General features: G+C 38.6%; 1 protein-coding gene across 2 annotated transcripts in view; it reads left to right on the top strand.

Annotated features, from left to right (window-relative positions):
• anapc1 (anaphase promoting complex subunit 1) overlaps positions 1–21226 on the top strand; it is a 37560-nt gene that overhangs the window by 2608 nt on the left and 13726 nt on the right. For both annotated transcript variants that reach the window (XM_026309471.1, XM_026309472.1), the window contains exons 6-40: positions 662–744; positions 963–1036; positions 1125–1270; positions 1358–1515; positions 1685–1816; positions 2268–2483; positions 2778–2873; positions 3049–3139; positions 3550–3615; positions 3731–3868; positions 4161–4304; positions 4698–4758; positions 6263–6318; positions 6543–6674; positions 6774–6848; positions 7733–7849; positions 8594–8763; positions 10506–10597; positions 10946–11094; positions 12809–12887; positions 13155–13191; positions 13439–13512; positions 13601–13779; positions 13931–14017; positions 14286–14425; positions 14646–14764; positions 15378–15508; positions 15886–16026; positions 17673–17825; positions 18161–18242; positions 18689–18780; positions 19395–19529; positions 19767–19849; positions 20726–20804; positions 20980–21054. In XM_026309471.1, coding sequence (XP_026165256.1) covers positions 662–744; positions 963–1036; positions 1125–1270; positions 1358–1515; positions 1685–1816; positions 2268–2483; positions 2778–2873; positions 3049–3139; positions 3550–3615; positions 3731–3868; positions 4161–4304; positions 4698–4758; positions 6263–6318; positions 6543–6674; positions 6774–6848; positions 7733–7849; positions 8594–8763; positions 10506–10597; positions 10946–11094; positions 12809–12887; positions 13155–13191; positions 13439–13512; positions 13601–13779; positions 13931–14017; positions 14286–14425; positions 14646–14764; positions 15378–15508; positions 15886–16026; positions 17673–17825; positions 18161–18242; positions 18689–18780; positions 19395–19529; positions 19767–19849; positions 20726–20804; positions 20980–21054 — 3882 coding nt within the window. The remainder of the gene's footprint in view (positions 1–661; positions 745–962; positions 1037–1124; positions 1271–1357; positions 1516–1684; positions 1817–2267; positions 2484–2777; positions 2874–3048; positions 3140–3549; positions 3616–3730; positions 3869–4160; positions 4305–4697; positions 4759–6262; positions 6319–6542; positions 6675–6773; positions 6849–7732; positions 7850–8593; positions 8764–10505; positions 10598–10945; positions 11095–12808; positions 12888–13154; positions 13192–13438; positions 13513–13600; positions 13780–13930; positions 14018–14285; positions 14426–14645; positions 14765–15377; positions 15509–15885; positions 16027–17672; positions 17826–18160; positions 18243–18688; positions 18781–19394; positions 19530–19766; positions 19850–20725; positions 20805–20979; positions 21055–21226) is intronic.

Here is a 21226-nt window from a genome sequence, read left to right on the forward strand (position 1 = left end):
ATATCAGACATCTGTATTTAATTGTGTGTGAATGTGTAAGACATACCTGCTTGTGTTTGTGTGTTTATTGAACTAGGATGAGTGTGTTAGTATATTTGTACACATGCCGATATGTTTGTGTGCATGTATTTAAGGATTATGTCTGTGTGTGTGTATATGTGTCTCTTTCGTTTATTGCTTAGCAACAAAATGTAATTCAATTCAGAGATGTGTTTTCACCAGCAAGTTGCAGAAACAGTTTCATTAAATGAAATAGGCAAGCAGGCAACAGGTTGGTGTTGTGAGCAGCCTTTGTGATGGAAGTATTCCCATGGCAGGGGTGTCCTTGGCACTGACTGGACCCTTTGATCCCTGCTATTGTGTTTAAGGCTTAGGAAGTGTCAGTGTTTATTTCCTTATTACTGTAGGAGTAAATAGAAGGAATGTTATAAAATATTAAGAGTGAGGCTGCAAGTCACAATTGTTTTTAGTATTCTACAGATTATTTTTCAATTTACCCAGTAATTGAGCTGTCAGATTTTAATGGTGAAAAATGTCCATCACAGATGCCCTCAGCCCAAAGTCATGTCTTCAAATATCTCATAAACCTAAAAATTCTTACACAATAATATAACAGTATGTTGAAATGTTTCACTTGTCTGTTGCTTGATGTCTCCTACAGGTCTCAAACGTCTGGGCAACCAAGTTTGGGCTGTTGCTGGAACGAAAAAACACAGCATCTGATGCACAGCTCAGCTCCCCTGGGTACACACAGTAACAATACACTTTTACACTTGTGCATGCACAAGCGAAGACCAACAGCATGGCATACAGATGAATGCAAGCATGTAGTGATACAGTCACACACAATAAAACTCAAAAATTGAACATGTATGTAAACACCCTTTTAATCACACATTTACACACACACACACACAATGTCATGTGGCTGGTTGCTGAGGTTTTGCACCTGTTCTGTACAGGGAACCTCTGCCTACAGTGTTCAGCATGCTGCATCCACTAGATGAGATTGCACCAGTGGTGTGTAAACCTGCAGGTATGATACACACAATCATACACACTTTCCTTTTCTCTGTCTTAGTCTTCACTCTGATTCGCACACTAATTTCTGCCTGTTTTTCTAGGCCTGTTTGAAGGCTGCCGTGTGCAGTATGCATCTGACTCCACCATGAAGATAGTGTTCAGCTGCTCTCAACCCTCTGTAGTTGTTTTCTATGACACTGTACAGGGAATACACTCTGTTTGGGCTCTGCGCAAGGTCACACATGACGTGAGTGATAGTACAGATATGCAAAACCACAGACACTCCCACACAGAGTCTACCTGCCCCTAATCTTGAGCCTTGTGCCTTCATTAGGAGCGTTCAACAGTCCTGCGGTGTCCAGCGGAGCCAGCAGGCACATCATTGGGTCTGATGGCTTCAGGCTTCCTGACATCTCACCTCCGTAACACCTCCCGCCTCGACTCACCTGGAGGTAGTGGGGCAGCTGGGCTTGGTCCTGGAACTGGGACAAGGTAATGAAAGTGAGGTGAAAGTGTTGTACGTAGAACTGAAATGATTAATCAGTTAGTTGATAGACAGAAAATAAATAGCTAACAAATGCCAAATATTCTCTAGTTCCATCTTCTCAAATATAAAGATTTGCTGATTTGTCTGGCTTTGTCTGTGCTTTTCTGCATTTAGTTATCCTGTTGGTACTGGCTCTCCTCTCCACTATAGTGCTCTGCACAGCCACCAAAGTAGGATCATCACGTCTTCACCAGGATTACACTCCCGTGTTCATTCTCCAAGTATATCCAACATGGCTGCCCTCAGGTGAGCTTAAATATGGGCATACTAGGTTTGCCTGTAACACAACTTTTCACCCTAAGAATGACCTAAAAACACTATGTTGGTACTTTAGTGTAACAGAAAAGTCTTATTAGCACAGCTGATAACATTTTTAGGAGAAAACTGAGTAGAAAGTCAGCTCACAAACAGGACTAGGATTAGAAAGATTTAACTTTAGCTGTTGTAATTAATTTCACAAGTTTACATAGTAATAGTTTTGTAAATCTAAAGTGATTATTGCCAATACTTCATAGCCCTCTGCAGATGGCAGAAATGTGCCTACATGTCCTTGTGCCTCCATGCATATGCTGCTTATAGAGCACAGAATTATAGCTGGTACAGCATAAAAACATAGCTCTGCACCACCAGCTAATGGTGGAAAGCTGTATGTCAATTTCTTTTCCTCTATACTGATCTAAATATTGTTCTGTCTCAGCCGTGCCCACTCTCCGGGCATGGCAGCTCCATCCTTTTCAGGTGCATCTCGTTTCAACACGTCTTTCCACAGCCCATCCCCCAGGCACTATGGCTTGTTACACTCTCCTAACAACACAATGAATGAAACGATGCTGGTGCCGGAGATGGAGCCCATCATACCTGACCTCTGCATGGAGCAGCTGTGGAGTGAGACGGTCACCACTCCCTGTCACAGGTAGTTACCAAGACTGAAAACAGATGCTGGGTCTGTGTAGGATTCATTTATATCAATGACAAACTTAAAAACAATTATTGAGGGTGAATTATCTGTAGTTTTATTTTAACGTGAATTCAGCTCTGAGTCTTGTGATTGATGACATTTTTTCTAGCAATTTCACTAAAGTAAGGTTATGTAGTTTTTAGAAAATGTATTTATTTATTAATTTTGTTTTCCTATAGTGATGCTTTATGTCTGTTTTTGTCACTGCTGTCGTTTGACTGGACTCTTCATTTTTTTTTGCGTTTGCAGGGAACTGAGCAGCCAGGCATCTAAAGTATTCCTCACCTCTGACCTCTGTGAGAACCGCTACCTCTGTTTCCTGGTGGAGTCTCATCAGCAGCTCAGGTCAACAAACACACACACACACACACTCTCATTCACTGTATATTATGGATTCTGTGGTACAAAGTGTCATTATGATCCAAATGTAAAATCCTTCTGAACAATGTAAAAGTTAATCATGGGCGTAGAACACTGGACAAACCACTTTTACGCTGGATGTCATCTTTTTCATTCACAGATGTGTGAAATTTATTGAGAGCAACGATTCATCTCAGCTCATTTTCGCCTCAGTTACAATCATCGCTGCCAAAGATGCAGAACCTCTGCAGGTGACTTATAGTGGTTAGGTTTTCTGAGCTTTACAGAGATGAATAAACTTTAGAGACACTTACATTTTCTAATAAGGGTGCAGACAATCTACTAGTTTATGCAGGAAGTAGATTATTTTGATCATTTCCAGATTAGGACAGATAAAAGCATATTTTATAGAATGTCATTGTACTGTACTGTGGCGACTTTATCTTTATCTTAGGTATGCATGTACTAATGCAATCCAATACAGCTGTTATGCCTTTGTCGTCTACTGTTAAGGAATTTATAGATAAATTTTTTCTGACATTTTAAAGCCCAAATGTTTTATCAGTTAATGGAGCAAATAATACATGAAAAGATAATGAAAGTTTTTAATTGCAACCCTAATGACTTAACTTGAGTCTGATAATAAATCTTTGGTCCTCAGAATATAGATGTCATGCTGGTTCTGGAGGCCTGTGGCAGTCTGGTTCTCTATACAGGAATCACTAAGGTAGGGATGGACTAAAACCACCAAGACAGCAAACTTTACATCTAGCAGCTATTTCAGTGTGACTGAAGTGTTATTACTGGCCAATCAGGTCCTGAGTTTGCTTTCTTTGCTTTAGGTCAGTAAAGTGTTTGTTCCTGGCCTCCTGTCACCCACCTTCAGCCTGACCAACCACATTCCTCACCTCAGCACACCAATGGAGAATGTTAGCACGCCGGCGAACACTGGCAACAGGCACCTCCAAAGACTGGATGAGGTACAGCCATGTGATGAAAATATGTCTTTTTATTCATTGATAATTTCAGTAATTTAATTTAGTTATTTTTTAGACTTGTAAATTCACTTTTTTTTAAATCTTAATTTCTCCTTCTGTGTATACTTTCTTGTTACCTGTGTATAGAGTTCTTGCAGGTATCAGTCTTCCTCTTTGTTGGAATTCATTCTTGTACTTTCTGAGTAACTGTCTGTAATAACCATTCCACACTTCTGCTTGAAATAATGAGGAAATCATTTCTTAAAATCATTACACCTTACATCCTCTCCTCCAGACCGCGATGCCTTCACCAGTTTCAGAGCACAGGGGTCCGAACATTAAACACCATGAAGCTTCGTTTTTGGAGGATTACACTTTCCAACAAGCCACGCCCTGCATCCATGCCTTGCGGGATCCTGTCTACAACCGGGTCACTCTGGTTGGTTGGTTTTTGTGTGTTTTTAAGAAGTAAAGAAGAAAAAGAAATGAATGGTGTTTAGCTAACTCCAACCATTTCTTCTTACAGGGAGTATAAGGAGTGAATATTGATAATTTTGACTGGTAACACATCACATTAGGAAAAGCAGTGGTGTAAAATTTAACAAGGTCTGAATGCATTTGGCTGCTTTGTTTTCAGAGTCTTGTGAATGTGGCCTCATTACCTTACTGGAAGACTTGAAATGAGCCATTATTCTGTTTCTACTTTCCACTGCAGGAGCAGATTTACTGTAAATATTTTGTCATAGCGCTGCCACAACACTGTTTCCAGTGTGATATGCAGTTTAACTGGTGGTGTATAAATTCAGTTTGTGCACAATGTCTGTATCTGTAGGAACTGAGCAGTGGCACAATGCTGAGGATCTCTGTCCCAGAGATTGCTACCTCAGAGCTGGGTGAGACACACACACACACACACATCCATCCATCCCACTAATCGTGATTAAATCAATACAGTGATCTTTCCATGTGTCCCTCTGAGAGAGAAAATCAGATGCATGTCTCTCTACCTTTTTTATTGTCAACCCATCCAATTTTTATCCATTTGTCTTATTGATTATCTGTGACAAACATGTTCATTAAAAGTAGACTATTACTGAATATGACTTTTCATGAACTCAGATCTATATCATCTCATTTGGAGCTTTACATTTGAATAATGAACTTTAAATGAGTCCATTAAAATAAATAAATATGTAACTATTGGGGGAATAAGCGTGTAAGGTCTTTGAGGAATGGAAAGACATATTCACATGGGTAAAGAAACCTATTGCATAGGAGCCTCAGTTACGTAGCGAAAGAACCCTCAACTTGTCTGTTCCTCAAGTTAAGAAAAATCAGACCTCTGCTTTAAATAGACAGCCCCCACTGCTGTGGGGCTCTTGTAATGTGCGCCTTACCAAGTCTGTAGGGAGGTTATTACTCTGTGTACATGTCACTTTGCACTGAGGTCTATAAAAAAATGTCAGTGCTTTTATTGCAAATTTAAAGGCCTGTTTTGCTGCACTGACTTGCTGCACTTATTTTTTTAATTTTTCAGGGTGAGGTGCGTCTATGACTGTCTGCCTTGTGTGTACCTATCTTTGCTTCTTTATCATGTCTTGCTCCCTATTATTTAGTAATCAATCCTGCAGATGAGACTTTCCCACCCTAATGAAATGGCATTTATCAACCTCTTCCCTGACCTTTACCACTCTGGATGTCCAATTAAGATAGCCTGGTGATGCTGATTAGTAATCTGATTGGTCAGAGTTATTAGGAGACACAGTAACACTAATTACTGTGATGGCAGTGGTTCTTTGGTAATTTCCTTTTTTGTTTTGTGGTGGAGAAAGAGGCCACAAACTCATGATCATCAGAAGAGAGTTTTGTTTTATGAAGTTGGATGATTTATGTTCTGTTTATCCAAGACAAATACTGGTTTGGGATTCATGCATTGTTTGGAAATGATTTTAACTCTTTTTCAAACTAGTTTTGAGTTTTCTCAGCTTGTTCAGAGATCAAAACTTGTTAACTTGTGTTTTCATTTCTTGACTTTGAACCCCAAAACTCTGTGATGAATAATCATGTCCATGGTTAATTTTAAATCAGGATGAGAATTTATATAACCTCTGTTTTTAAATAACCCAGTGTTGGAGTTAATGATAAGCACCTTAAACACTGATATTAGGAGACAGCTTTGAAAATAGCTAGAAGTATATTTTGACCTGATTAAGACTTGAGGACATTTATATTTTCCTCAGGGTACTATGGAAACTGACTAGCTCACTTATTCACTCATCTAAAAATGGTTTGTCTGTAATTATCTTGTTTATTACAGAAGACTGATCTTTTTGTAAAATTCTAACCTCTCACTTCTTGTACGTTCAATTTTTCCGTTTTTTCTCTGGTTTGTTGCAGTGAGGAAATGCCTTCAGGCGATTTGTTTCATTTTGCCCAAGGAAGCTGCCATGAAGGTTTGTGAAATTGGTGGTTGATTCTAGGAAAACACTGAAAAAAGAAACCAGTTTACTTAATACTTCTAAAGACAGTAGTGGGCAAACCTATGCTGGCATGTCATTGTCTGTTGGTCAGCAATCTCATGCTGGCCTTTTGTGTTATGTTTTTAAATAATAGGACACCAAAACTCACTGGAGAATCGTTTACTAACATAATAAAAACTCTTTGTGTTATTATGTAGGTTTTGGTGAAGTGGTATAACATCTACAACGCTCCTGGTGGTCCCAGTGCTCATGCAGAGTGGAACCTCTTTGTCACCTGTTTCATGACACTGATGGGCTACAACACTGAGCGTCTGACCTGGACAAGAAATGTGAGTTAGATGTAGAAATCTTTTCAAATCCTTTTTCTACCCTTGATCAGTCATTCCTGTGTCTTGACCTTGCTATCTGTCCCTCCCCTCCTTCCTCAGCTGCATTTTGAAGTGCCTCTTTCTCCAGTGATTGCAGCCAAGAAGGCTCGTCCCTCTGACGGAGGCTGTGATGAGGTGAATGACTGAAATATGATTTGTTGTGATGTTTGTGGCCCAATTACCAATCACCATCACTGTATTCAGTTTTAAGTTGTGGACTTATATAGGATATTGCACATCTGTGGGAAAAGACTGAGCAGCATTTCATTTTGAATACATAAATAAAAACACCAGTGCTTCATAATTACAGTGTGTCAATTGGATAAATGCTCTAAATTGATTCAAACACATAAAAACCTAAAGCTGTAAAAATGTATATATTCAGTATAATAATAGTGATGGAAATAAAGACAGTTTTCCAGACATTTAATAATCATAGAAAAAACCAACTACATACTTTCTCTACTTTGCTTTTTTAAAACATCTTGAAGATTGTTTCTTAATTGTTGCTTCAGCTTGTCAGAACACAGCCCAGGTTTTGAAGAAAAATGTGCCCTGACAGGGCTTGGGAAAGCCCAGTACAGTAGGCAAACCCTCTTAAACCCTGGTACAGTTTCAGTTTGTGTGTGAAACAAACATTTGACATAACAGAGAAAATTCCCTGTAATCTCTACTAAAGTCATGAAGTTCACACACACAGTTTTAGATATACCTGATTTAAGGTGAAGGGTTGTTAAGTAATCTGTGTTTGTATGTTCTTATAAGAGCACAACATGTCTGTCAAATGTCAATCAGCTGGAGGCTTAAGCTGTGCTGAGCACTTATTCAGTGTGTCTGTGTTTGGCCCAAGGAACTGCATGAGTCAGATTAGTCAGACTAAGACATCATGGAGATCATTTTGCTGTGCACATGGACTTTTTAAAATTTTTTTTAGTTAGTTGTGGTTATATGCCCCATGGCCAAAACATTGACTGGTCAGAGAGTTAACCCATTTTATCTCTTCTGTCCTGTCACTGTAGGACTGGGACTATTTGCTGGGGTCTCATTACCACCGTCAGATGAATTTCCAGCCTGTCTGTGTTCCTGCGGACTCCAGTAACAATACTCTCACTGCAGAAACAGAGAACCCTTCCTCTGTATGTAACTCACCCTGCATGGATCCATTTATTGATTGTTGTGTGCTTTATTTTGTTTGCTCTGAATACTTGGATTGGTCAATTATGGGTTTGATGCACTTTGTTTGGATAGGACTGTATTTTGCATAGATTCCAATGGATACTGCTGGATGAATGTTGTCATCTGTCTGTCCTCCTTCACCTCCATTTTGTTATTCTTTCTCTGTCCTCCCCTCCTCCTCCATTTAATGCAGTACAATTAAAAAGCAACAAAAACTTCATCCTATAAAAGTGACTCCCCAGCTGAATTAACACAACCCAAAACAGTTCCCATTCATGAAAGGAGGATGTACCTAACAAACTGCCATCTGAATGTATGTGTCTACACATTTGTTTCAGAGAAAAGTAAACACATGGTTGAAACTGGTGGTCAAAACTTTCTGCCACACGTTGTGAACGTGTACCAATGTAAATGAAGACCAACATTCCATATACATCAGTAACCCCAGGATCATTTCTTAAACAAACAAACATGTAGAGTATATCTGAGTAAAAGAACATTAAGTTTCATTTTTTGGAACAAATGAGAAAAAAAAAATCAATCTTCTCATTTTCTTGATTTTCGGCCAGTTTAGTACAGATTCTACATTGTACAGTCCAAATTTCCCCTTTTATCTCGTCTTTGTGCTGAAAACAGTTACTATTTTACTATTTTAAAGTTTCTACTTTTTCTTTTTCTGCTTTTCTATTCTTCCTTGGTCTCAGGCGTTCCCTCCCTCCAGCCCATCTCTGACACTGGACAGTTCAGCTCCGCTCTTCCCCCACATTCCTGTGCTTTTCTACGTTCTCCACCTGCTTTATCAGGAGCTCCTGCTGGATGAGCTGCAGAGAGCAAGAGCGTCATCTCTGGTCTGCCTGCTTCAGCAGCTTGCCAGGTAACCACACAACATAAATGTGTGTGTGTGTGTGTGTGTTATGTCTACATTAGCTTCTGCAAGAAAAGCAAAAAGCATGTGGTTGTGCAGGGCGGTCAGGTGGGTAGAGTCTAATAATGCTCACAGAAAAGTGAATGAATGTGAAATAGTAAAAAAAAAAAAAAAATAAGCAGGAACCTTTGTTTTAATACATTAAAGGTGCAAAATAGAGAAGAGACTTGTGACATCATAACAAACCTGGTCTATTTTTCCACCAACTACGTTTAACTCTGATTATGAGAAGAAAAGGCACATTGCTCATTGTTTTCCCTGAAAGCTTGTGTGTAATTGCAGCTCTTTAGTGATGTGTACTGAGAAATGAACTTTAACAAGTTGTCAAGTGACCACTGTGATTGGTGACAATTGCATTAACAGAATAGGTGGAGTGGGAGAGTGAAGCGCTCTTCAGAGAAATTGGCCTAGGGTGTAGGCTGTTGTGAAGGGTGGTTCAAATTTTTACACTCTTTCTGTTTTATTAGACTAACAGGTCCAGGCTAAAATGATAATCCTGGTTGTTTATTAGATGTTATTTGGGCGTGATTACATTTTTAAAATTTTCATCTCATTGATTTGATGAATAATCCCATGGGCTGGAATAAATTCTACTTCTTTTCACACACCCTATATGTGTATGATTTTTTTCTGCAACAAATTTCAAAACAGACAATTGGAATATAAAGTATTTATAGAGAATATCAGGTTGTCGTAAACATGTTGTTATTTTCCAAGGCTACATCAGTAGCCCAGTTTGCAACTTCTTTGATTACCTACACCCCAGTCAGATATATTGATTTAGGTCATTTACACCCCCACAAGGTTTCAAGATATTAGTTCCAATAGTAAGTACTAGGCAAGTAGTTACTGCACTAACTGTATCAGATTTAGATAAATGCAATATTAAGCATTAGTTTTTTAAATTCTATTTATTTTTCTGTTTTGTGTAGCAAAAATATAACATGATGATTTTTTTTTTTTTTTCTTTTTTGACTATTTTGACCTGAAAATGTTAAATTGTTATAATATCATGTGGTTATTGGTTATTGTATACATCCTCACTTGACAAAATGTGGAAATATTCAATTAAATAATGTATATATATTTAAAAGATAAAGCGATGAGACCATATAAAAATATAAAAGCATAAAGAAAAGCAGTACTGAGCAGGTAAGAATTCAGATGATTGGTTTTACAGGCATACATGCACCTTCTCGCCTACATTTTGCAAAGTTAGAGAATTGTGTGCTCATTAACCACAAGGAAAAAAACTGTGGGAGTCAAGGTTTGGTGCTGAGATTAAAAAGTATTGATTATCTCTTGTTAATCTGAATGCTAATGGCTCATTGTTGTACTCTTGCTATATGTTTAATTACTGCTTAAAAACAAGTGAAATGCCACATAGGCTCTGAGAATGTAGAGCCTTATGTGCCTCTACTAAGAATAGCGCCTCCTTGTGTTTTAGATTAGATTTGATGACGTGCTGCAGCAGTTTAGCATCAGGCAAGACCTGATAGAGGGGAGACTCATATCTCAGTGTTGTTTTGTGAGTGGGGATGTTCTTTTTTTTTCTTTCGTGTGGTGGAGTTAATTAAATAAACATAATTCAACCTCTGGTTCTTTTCTGCTGTAGATCCTTTCAGTATGAGAGGTGTTGTATTTCTATACAGGAAAATAAATATATTTTAAAATTTTGTTTGTGTCTACAGGGATCTTCAGTTGGAAGAATATGTGGATTTGTATTGGCGGGAATACCCTTCGTTAATTAGTAGCTTCACTGAGAACTGCATCATAGACCAGGGTAAGTCCACATTAGTAGTGTATAAAAGTCAGACTAAGTCAAGTCAAGAAGTTGACATGTTTTGGAATAGACAAGACAAGATAGTCTGCTGCTACCTTCATATGGAAGGATTCTCTCAAATAGTGAATGTACGCAGTGTTTGGATGGAATAACAGGACTCTCAACTCTAATTCATTATTTTTTCACATATTCTTCCTACCCTTCTCCCTTCCTTTCCTTTCTTGTTCCATCTTCACAATCCATATCATGTTTTTTTACACATGCCGTCATCCCTCTCCTTTCTTTTGTCCTTCTCTGCTCCCTCACTGGACATTGTTTTCTCCATCCACCGTGCCTTTACTTTCTCAGCTCTGATTGGTCAGATGCAGTGTCCCTCCTTCCTGAAGGGGAAGCCTCCGTGTGTTTTTAGCTGGCTCAGTAGGTGCCTGAGAGGGGAGGAGGTCCCGCCTTTCCCATACCTGTTAGGCATCTGTCAGAGGACCAGGCTGATGGTTCTGGTACGATCAAATCCTCCTCTGTATTTTATAAGTTTAAATTCTCATTCTCCAGTGGGTTTGCGATTATTGATTTTTGTAGTTTGTTATGAAATTAGGTGTTAGTTTCGTGTGTGTGTGTTTTTTGTTTTCTTTTTTTTTTCGTTATTGTTACAGGAAAATCCAAAAAACCATTTCAGTTCCAAAAACTAGGCTTTTTTTTGTCTTCTTTTGTGTACTAAATGCAGACTAAAATTATAGGTGTATATATGGAGTAATCCAAATCAATGTGCCAAGATGTATTTCTCTGTCCAAGCAACTCCCACAACAGATTTTCAAACCACTATTGTCCACTACTAAAGCATAAGTCACTCACAAATATTTACTATATAGTGCTGGAGAAAACAGAGCAACTTATAAATAAAGACTCTCTCTGGCCTTTTTTCAGACTTTTGAGGCAAGCTTAAACATTTGATTAGACGCACACAGTCCAAAAGTTTCCATCATAGATCAGCACAAAGGAAAATGAGCCATACTTTCCACGACATCCACACAGGTCCAGATTTTTTTAGCGAGTTGTGGTGATGTCTAACATTGTAAAGTTCTGTCTTTCTAAAGTTAATTTTTCACTTCCTATCAGAGTAAGTGGTGTGTATGTTGGTGATAGGGTGAGAAGTTCAGTTTTGTGTTTTCTGTGACAAATTTTTTTTAAACATAAAAATGAATTATGTCCTGCTATGGATGAAGATGTCTGATGAATTCAGCCTTCACTCATCAATGAAAAGGCAGCATTTAAAAACAATCCTATCAATAAGAAAAATGAAGACTGGTTTAACACTTCATGCCAGTCCAAAATATCTTTGTGAAACTGCCTGCAGAGCAAACAGCTGTGCCTGTTCTACCATACACATCAGATATATTCACACTGGTACATCTGCAGTTTAAACCTCTGCTGCTGTTTTTTAGACCTATAGGTGGCGCAGGCTGCACTGGCCTGCAGGTCTGACCTGCTGACATTGCAGCTTGCAGTTCACTAAATGTGGCTGCGAGTCAAAATTTGGGTGGATCATATCAGTGATGTATCATGTTAAAAGAAGATTAATCTACAGATCTACTTCCTCTGTCAGATATTTTAAGTACTATATGTAGATTTTATTTTATCTCACCAATAAAATAAATGTCAAAAGCCCAACTTATTCAATTTACATTAATATAAAACTGATATTCTGAAAACAGCTCTTTTTAGGATTTTAGTATAGCAATACACTGTTTTCTGGCAAAGAATCACAGCCTTAGACTTGGACTGTCATCCCAGTTTCACACTTGTCTGCAAACCGCCCCAGTGCATGCTTAAGTTGCTGAAGCCAACCGAACCACATCATCCATGAAAAGCACAAAAATGATTGTCAAGTCCCCAAACTGGAAGCTCTTGAAATTGTATCCAAGACAATCACTAGCAGCTGGTGACATTTTCCAAAGAAAAAATAAAAAACAAACACACCAGTATGATCATGGCACACTTCACATTAGATCATTACTATTCACACAAGAGCTGCAGGTGTGTTTTAAATCAGTCCTTGGGGATTTTTCTCATTAAAATGTTTTTGTTCTAAAAATTGTGTTGATGAACCTTTGAGATTATGCTACATGTTATGAAATTAAGGATTTGACATAGAAATGATTCCTGCTTTTTTATTTCTTCTCTCTCTCACGTTGGTTCTTTGTCTTATTCTCTCAGAGTTATGCTCTCTACATCCTTGGAGATGATAATGCAACTTCAAAAAATGTGCCAAAGTATCTGGTCAAGTTCTCTGCAGGTTTGTTTTCCTTTGTGATCATTTTACTAGTGTTGGATTGTGTACCAGGACTGTGTGTGTGTCTTATTGAATCTCTAGATTGTGTCTGGGTGTGTGCATATACAGTATGTGTGTTCGTGAGCGTATTGGCAACCAGCATAGTAGACAGTTAAGTAGTTTCATTAAAGAGTTGTGAAAACTAGATAAGAAATTTAAATCTCACTGAATAGAAGAACAAATCAGTCAACTTGTTGACCTCGTTCTCCTCTGTCACCTTGTCTTTCTCAGGCCAGAAGCCCTGTGCCAGTGAACCACAGTACAGAAGGTACTTCAGCAGTGAGAAGACCTTTATGACTGTGTTTTTTGTGATTTTTATAGAAACTCAAGTTTAATTTTTTTTTTTTAAATTTAAATGAAGCTTTAATATTTTTTAGCTATTCTTAAAAGAATCGAGATGGTATTCAAAAACATTTGCATGTATTCTTTCTATTATGTTCTGTATTTATTGCATATTTCATTTTCATCAGATTAACTAATGTATCTTACTTATATTATGTGTGTGTTTATTGTAGACGGAGCAGTGTGAAGGTCAGGTTTTCCAATGAGAGCCTGGCTGAGAAGCTGGTGGTCTGGCTCACCTCAGAAGGTAAAACAAGCAGGTCCAGAGGAAGGTTTGAGTCTGGACACAGCTTTTTGTCTAAGCTATTAAGAAAACACTCATATCTCTGGTTTAGGTTTCACCCTGAAGGACCTGGAGTCAGTTCCTTTTGGTGTGGCTTTGCCCATCAGAGAGGCAGTCTACCGCTGCCGGGAGCAGCCGTGTTCAGATTGGTCAGAGGACGTCTGTCTGCTGATTGGGCGACAGGATCTGACCAGACAAGCACACAAGATGACCCTGGCCAAGAGCAAAGGAGTGAGTGTGACCTAAAATTCAGAGCTTTTTTCTAAATAACTAATTAGGATAAAACCACAATTTTACTACAACTGTAAAACTCAGTGGAAAAGTGAATTTACTTAATGATCACATTGTTGTGAATGTGTGTATCATTTGTGTGCATCTTTAGTCTGTTGGTTCAGGCCTGTCCCTGGAGCCGCCAGCGACAACAGAAGCAGATGAGGAGGAAGACGGGATGTCGGACATAATTCAAGAGGTAACAAACTAACACTATCTCTTGCATTATTGGATTGTCACCTCTGCAAAGATCCTTTGTTGGCCAGGTTTCCCTTGCAAACAATCTTGAGAAGGTTACCTGTTTACACAAGGATAAATCTTGTATATTAATGATCCAGACAATTATAACCTGATTATTTTTAATTCTTGATTTATTTTTATTTTTTAATTTTTTGATGAGCTGTTTTGCTCACGGACACCTCAGCTGTGGAAAATATTGATGTTCATGCCTTCTCTCTCTTCTCCAGGTCACAGGACTGATCTGGAGTCAGGATCTGAGGGTCCAGGAGGTGAGGAGGCTGCTCCAGAGCTCCAGGCCGGTTCGAGTGAGTGTTGTCCAACTACCAGAGGTTTCCGACCACGAGTACATAGAGGAGAAAGAGAACAAGTGAGTAAAATGTGTGTTTTTCTTTATTGTCTTTGGTCCTGAACATACAGTGAAGTCTCAGACAGACAGCAACACTGAAGTTTCACAGGATGTGTGCATCATATTGTTTGTCTTCTGGTGGTGTTTATAGGTTTATATAAATTAGATACATTTTGGATGAGAATCTGTAATGTTTTCATACCCTGTTCTCTTTTTGTCCATGTTCCTGTATCTTTATCAGACTCCTGCAGCTGTGTCAAAGGACAATGGCTCTCCCAGTTGGCAGAGGACTTTTTACTCTCTTTTCCTATCACCCTGTACCGACTGAGCCTTTACACGTCCCCAAACTCAACCTGACAGGTAATGTTGAGTTTGAAAGGCAAAAATCATGCATCGCATCCATCATTTCTCACGTTCACAATATGCACTCACTCACCTGTGTTGATGCACGGAGCAACTTCATTAAATAAACAAGATACTGTAAAATTTTAAAATGTGTGTTCCATGCCAAAATTGATATATTTTACAACAATAACATACAACACAGCACAAAAGGTTCTGAGTGACATGAGAGAAAGTGTTAAGAAAATTAAGTGTTTCACTAAAGCAAACAGAGGGTATAGGGGAGGCTTTAAAGATAAAAAGTAAATATAATCAACCATTCACTTAACACTTAAATTACAATAAATTACAGTGAAAAAAATAGGGATGATTGAATGGTGATGATGAATGAAGGATGAATCATACCTCATAATTCTGATGCGTGCATGTACTGAAATATGCAAAATCATTAATAAACAAGGACATCTTGTGGAAAATTTTGATATTTACCCAGGCATTCTTACTTTAAATATTTTATATTATGTACACTTATGTTTCTTTCTTTCTCAAAGTAAATCTTTTTTCTTTACATTGAGTTCCTATACTTCTATATTTTTAGATTTTCCTTTTAATGAAGTGTTTTTTACCCCAGGTCGTGCCCCCCCCAGGAACACTATGGTAGATCTGAACAGTGGGAACATTGATGTTCCTCCCAATATGACCAGCTGGCCTAGCTTTCATAATGGAGTAGCTGCTGGATTAAAAATAGCTCCTGCTTCACAGGTCAGTGAGAAACTAGAGCTGCACTACTTCCTCTTCCTCTGTTCATCTATACATAAATCCAAAGGAGCATGTGATTTTTACTACACTGCTTTGGTTGGTTCTTCACGTGATTCTGAAATCCGTGTTGCTAAACACGCTTTGCTGTGGTTACTCACAGTATTCAAGAGCAGCATCCTTAATGCTTAGGTGATTGCTCCCTTAGCATCACCAATGTGCTGAAATTGTAACTAATATTAAAATTAATAAACATATTCACATGAAATCTACACATTGAGCTCGTTCATGCTTCCTCAAATTACAAGTGTAAACTTTTTCTTATGCAGTAAACAAATCTTCTTTGTTCTTGTAAAAATAATGATGCTTTCTTTTTGTTTAAGGTGGACTCAGCCTGGATTGCCTACAACAAGCCAAAGAGCCCTGAGCTGGCTAATGAGTATGCAGGTTTCCTTATGGCCCTGGGCCTCAATGGACACCTGACCAAGCTGGCTACGCTCAACATACATGACTACCTCACCAAGGTACACACACATGCACACAAAGGTGATATTTAGAGCACAAGCAAAGTAAATACACATTTTATTTATAACTGTTGAACTATACACAGGGCTCTTACTGTATTTTGGATTTAATTAGTACTTTCTGCCTTAATGTTTACGGTAGACAGTCCTCTAAATTACAGTTTTCTTCCCGTGGTACAAAAAATTGCAAGAAAGGAAAACAAAAATGAACTTAAATATGGCTTACAACAAAGGTACCTCCCAATCATTCCCATTAACGCACACACACACACACACACACACGCGCACACACACACTGTTCTCTAGATGACTGTAAATGAGAGACATAAAGTTGCATCAGAATCTGGCAACCAGTCAAAATGAAACTCTGGCCTCTGAGAACTTTGAAACGAGATGAGTCCTTCCCACTTTCAAGTGAGAAAAACAACAGGATGCTGCAAGCCAACATGTATTTTATATTTTCAATTAAAGAGTCAGTATAAAGATGTGGTTAAAGATAAGGAGGAACCCTTGCAGCAAATCCACACAAAGTGTCCACACTGGGTTTGATATTTAATCATTTTCAGTTCCTATTTTGATTCAGCATGTGAAGTGAAGCAGCGGTTCACATAGATGAAAGAGCTTTCTTAATCATTTCTCTGTAAATGCAGTGAAAGCTGTTAAAGTCAGAAAATCGAACTTCTATCAAGCATCTCAGGGAAAAAAAGCTTCAGATTTTTGCTTTATGTGCAGCCTCAATCACCCAGTTCGGTTGTTAATGCACAGAAAATTGGAAATAGTTGCTCATTGTTGATTTATAGTCCATATAAAAGGTGCACAGTACAATAGGATTTGTGTAGCAACCGAAAGATGTAGATGTGATGAATTTGGTTGACAGTGAAGCCACTTTATTGCTGGTGGTTTTCTGTTAGTTTCTTTTCTTGCAAAAAGAAATACTTTAGATCAGTTCATAAGAATTGGGTCTGTTGTAGTTTCGGCAAGAATGTGGAGGTGTGGGTGACTGCATCCTGTATCCCACTGTGATTACCTTGATGTTGTACCTTTTAACCACGACAAAGTGAGCCCATGTATTATTTTTTTCCCCCAATAAATCAACTGAAAAATGTTGGGTACAAAGGACGGTTCCTACTGAAAAAGTTTTATCTTTTAAAATAAATTTTCATTGGAAAGAAATTAAATTAAAAAGAGCAAAATGTCCAATATTCATGTCACACACAAGATTAGAATATATCAATGACTTATTCAGTGGTGGTCTAGCTTTGTGGTTATTATTACACACACACACACACACACAGGGGATCTACAGTGGACTAATGAAAGCTGTCAGTCATGGTTAGCTGGTGCAGAAGCTGATTGGACTTTTTAGAGCTGATTACACTGGAAGTCATTTGTTTTGCTGCAGCAGGCATCTAGGACACATGGACACACATCATGTTGTATGGCCTGATGTAAACTGAATAAGTTTCACTAAAACTGAGTGTTATTTAAAGAAAAGACTGTTATAATTTATAATTTTTTAATAGTTTCTCAGATCACATCTTTCACAGTTTTTGTCATAGTAAGTTATGTTTTTTTATTATTGACATCTGTCTGGCGATCACTTTGATATCTATGATTCCATGATTCTGTTGCTGTCACTCTGTTAGGGCCATGAAATGACCAGTATTGGGCTCCTACTAGGAGTGTCTTCAGCCAAACTGGGCACCATGGATATGTCAATTACCCGCCTGCTTAGTATTCACATCCCTGCCCTGCTCCCACCCACCTCTACTGAGCTGGATGTACCTCACAATGTTCAGGTAAGAGAGAGTCTGCAGAACACAAGACATATCTGCTGTCTGCGCCTAATGCACAGACAGAGAAGAGAAAAGCTTTCATGTTTTCTGCTCCAGCTACTTGTGCAAGGAAAACAAATGAAAGAATTGTTTTAAACTAGTTAAGTGAAGGTTGATAATAAGATACGATATGAGAATAGGTCAGTGTACCAGTGCAATCACAAATTGCAGTACGTAATTATATGAGTAACTATACACCTACTCTATGTATTACTGTGGCCAAGTAGATCACAAATATCCACCAAAATGTATAAAAAAAGAACAATAAGGATTAAATTATCATGTTGTCTGTTCTGCAGGTTGCTGCTGTAATTGGCATTGGGCTGGTGTACCAGGGAACAGGACACAGACACAATGCTGAAGTGTTGCTGTCTGAAATAGGTGTGTGTGTATGTGTCCGTGTCTCTGTGTGTGTTTGTGTGTAGAAAAGACAAAAAATTAGCAAAAACACAATGGAATTTTAAAACAAAACCAGGATTAATTATTGGTTTATAACAGGAGCACTAAAGTTCCACAAATAGCATTAATATTAAATATAATCAGAGACATTCTATAATTCTGTCAAATGCAACCGATATAACTTAAAAGGAGACTCTCATACAACTGGTTTTGTTGTTTGCTCTGGATTCTGACTTTGAAATCCCCTGGTTTTAAAGTTATATTCAAGCTCTGTTGGTTGACATCCAGAGCAGTAACTGTATTTCCATTTAGAAGTGGTTGACCCTCTGTACCACAGTGTTCCCACTCTTGACCTGTAGTTGCTTTGACTGTGTTTCTTGCATTTTCTTGGCATGGAAAGATGGTAAAACCTTGTCTGCGTCTTATAGGCCGACCCCCTGGTCCGGAGATGGAGTACTGTACAGACAGGGAGTCCTATTCACTAGCTGCTGGACTGGCCCTGGGCATGGTCTGTCTGGGAGTAAGTCACACTAATAAAAACACTCTGCTGGTCAAACAAATATTTGCAGAAAAATCTTTGTGTTGTTCTAACCTGCTGGAAGTTCCAGGTGGGTGGGGTTTATATCAGAATGAGTCAGGCAGTTTTCGAGAAATCGTTGGTCACAGAAAGGAAAACTATTTTTTTCTTTATGATTATATATTATGGTAGTACTGTAACCATATATAAATGACTGATCCATCTCATATTTCTAATAGAGTCACCTCTAACTGTTTTTCTAATCATAACTGAAGTGTTTTTCCTCGAGTGTGAAATCTAAATGGGAAAATGTCAGCTCAATATTACTAAATAAATACTGCAAGTCTCTGGAAGACATAACTCCTGTAAAGGTGTTGCCATATACTTTGTCCACACATGCAGAGAAAGAGGAAAATCAGGTTTTCCCACAGATGTTTACACCATTATTTTTCTTATTTCTCTCCCATCTCCACACACTTTTATTCACTGCTACCTGTTTGTCATTCCTCACATTCTGTTTTGTCTTATTCATCTTCCTACACATCTCATCTTTTCATCATCCCAATCTTCCTCTCTCATTCCCTTACCTGTCCTCCCTTCCCCCTCTCTCCTTTCAGCATGGCAGTAACCTCATTGGGATGACAGACCTGAATGTTCCTGAGCAGTTGTATCAGTACATGGTGGGGGGCCACCGCAGAGCTCAGGCTGGGGCCAACCGGGAGAGACACAAGTCCCCCAGCTACCAAATCAAGGTAGATGGCAAATCCCTTTGTTTTTATACTGTTTTAGTTCATCCTCGCATGTAATAATTCTCTGTACTGTAGCACTGTCAATAGAGAATTTAACAGTAAAAGGTTTTATTATATAAATCCTACCTTGTTGAGTCAGACAGATACACTGGTTTGACCAACACTGTTTTTGTTTAACAAATAAACTATTATAAGATTTGTTTGTGGCACTTCTTCAAACACCTTCGATGGTTGTTCCAGGAGGGCGACACAATCAATGTGGATGTGACGTGTCCAGGGGCCACACTGGCCCTCGCCATGATCTACCTCAAGACCAACAACAAGTAAGAAAAGACAAAACAACTGTCCACCCATCTTTTCAAACATAGAAGCAAACAAAAGAACTCTTGCACTCTTTGTGCAGTGGGGCATTTTTATTATTATTATTTGCTTGTCATCACAAGTGCTTCTTTTAAGTAATAGGAACATATGTGTCTTGTTCAGTAATTATTCTCTAATGTACTTGTTCATTTGTATCCCTTTTCACTTACTGTTGCCTGGATGTACTATACCTCTCCCCTGCACAGGCTTGGAACAGTCTATTAGAGTAGCAGGCAACTAGCTGCCCATGGACAAAATAGTTTCCTCCAATGAAAATATTTGTGTGACACTAACATCAACAGTACATTCATTCTTCCATAAATGAAGCCAGTCACTGTTTATTTAATGCGAATAACCTGTCAATTATATTCAGGTTTAGTAATGCAACACAAAGCATACGTCTGTATATAGTCATGAGTCATTTTTTGCCAAAGTATTAACAGAAGCTGCAGTAACTGCAGTAAGTTAGTCCTCACTAACTAATGGGAACATGTGATCTGCCTACAAATATAAACAAACCTATAGTTGTATAATTATTGTATAATAATTACACAAATTCAAAGTAGCTTATACTACCTCAGAGGCAGTATTTCATTTTTATGGAAAACTGAGCGTCCCCCCCATCAAACAGAACATCCACCGCTGCCTAATGGAAAATCTCACTGCTCAGTGAGTCCAGACCTCCCCTAACAACACATCTCCATCTCGTAGCATTCTACAATTGGTCAAGAGGTTCCTGTCTTTTTCAGGGCTCATCTGATGCAGACTGTCTCTCAGTTGAAGAATTGTTGAATGAGGGTATTAACACCTCCTTATCTCTTCGTGGTTCTTTCTATTAGGTCGATTGCTGATTGGCTGAAGCCTCCAGACACATGGTTCCTACTGGATTTCATCAAGCCAGAGTTTCTGCTGCTGAGGGTTAGTTTGTGGGAGTAGTTGTGTGTGTGTGTGTGTGTGTGTGTGCGCGCGTGTGTGTGCACGTGTGTGTGTGTGTGTGTGTGAGAGAGAGAGAGAGAGATCTTTTTTTTTCCCACCTGTCTTTAATCTCGTTTACCCATCTCTTTCCTGCTTCTTTCTCCCTCCACCATCTCAGACTCTGGCTCGGTGTATTATCATGTGGGATGAAATCCTCCCTAATACTGAGTGGGTCAAGAGTAACATACCGCAGGTGAGAAAATGCACATCCACACCAGCATACTGAGCTGGCATATTTGGAGCTGTGATGCTGCAGACATGGCAACAAGCCGCTATGACTTGAAAACAGTACCCACTTGTGAGGTTTGGTTCATTTCTGTGGATTTACGTCATTTCTCTGACTGCTGTAGCAGAATAATCCAGCT

The sequence above is a fragment of the Mastacembelus armatus genome, chromosome 15 (assembly GCF_900324485.2).
Source record: "Mastacembelus armatus chromosome 15, fMasArm1.2, whole genome shotgun sequence".
In the NCBI taxonomy this organism is placed as follows: domain Eukaryota; kingdom Metazoa; phylum Chordata; class Actinopteri; order Synbranchiformes; family Mastacembelidae; genus Mastacembelus; species Mastacembelus armatus.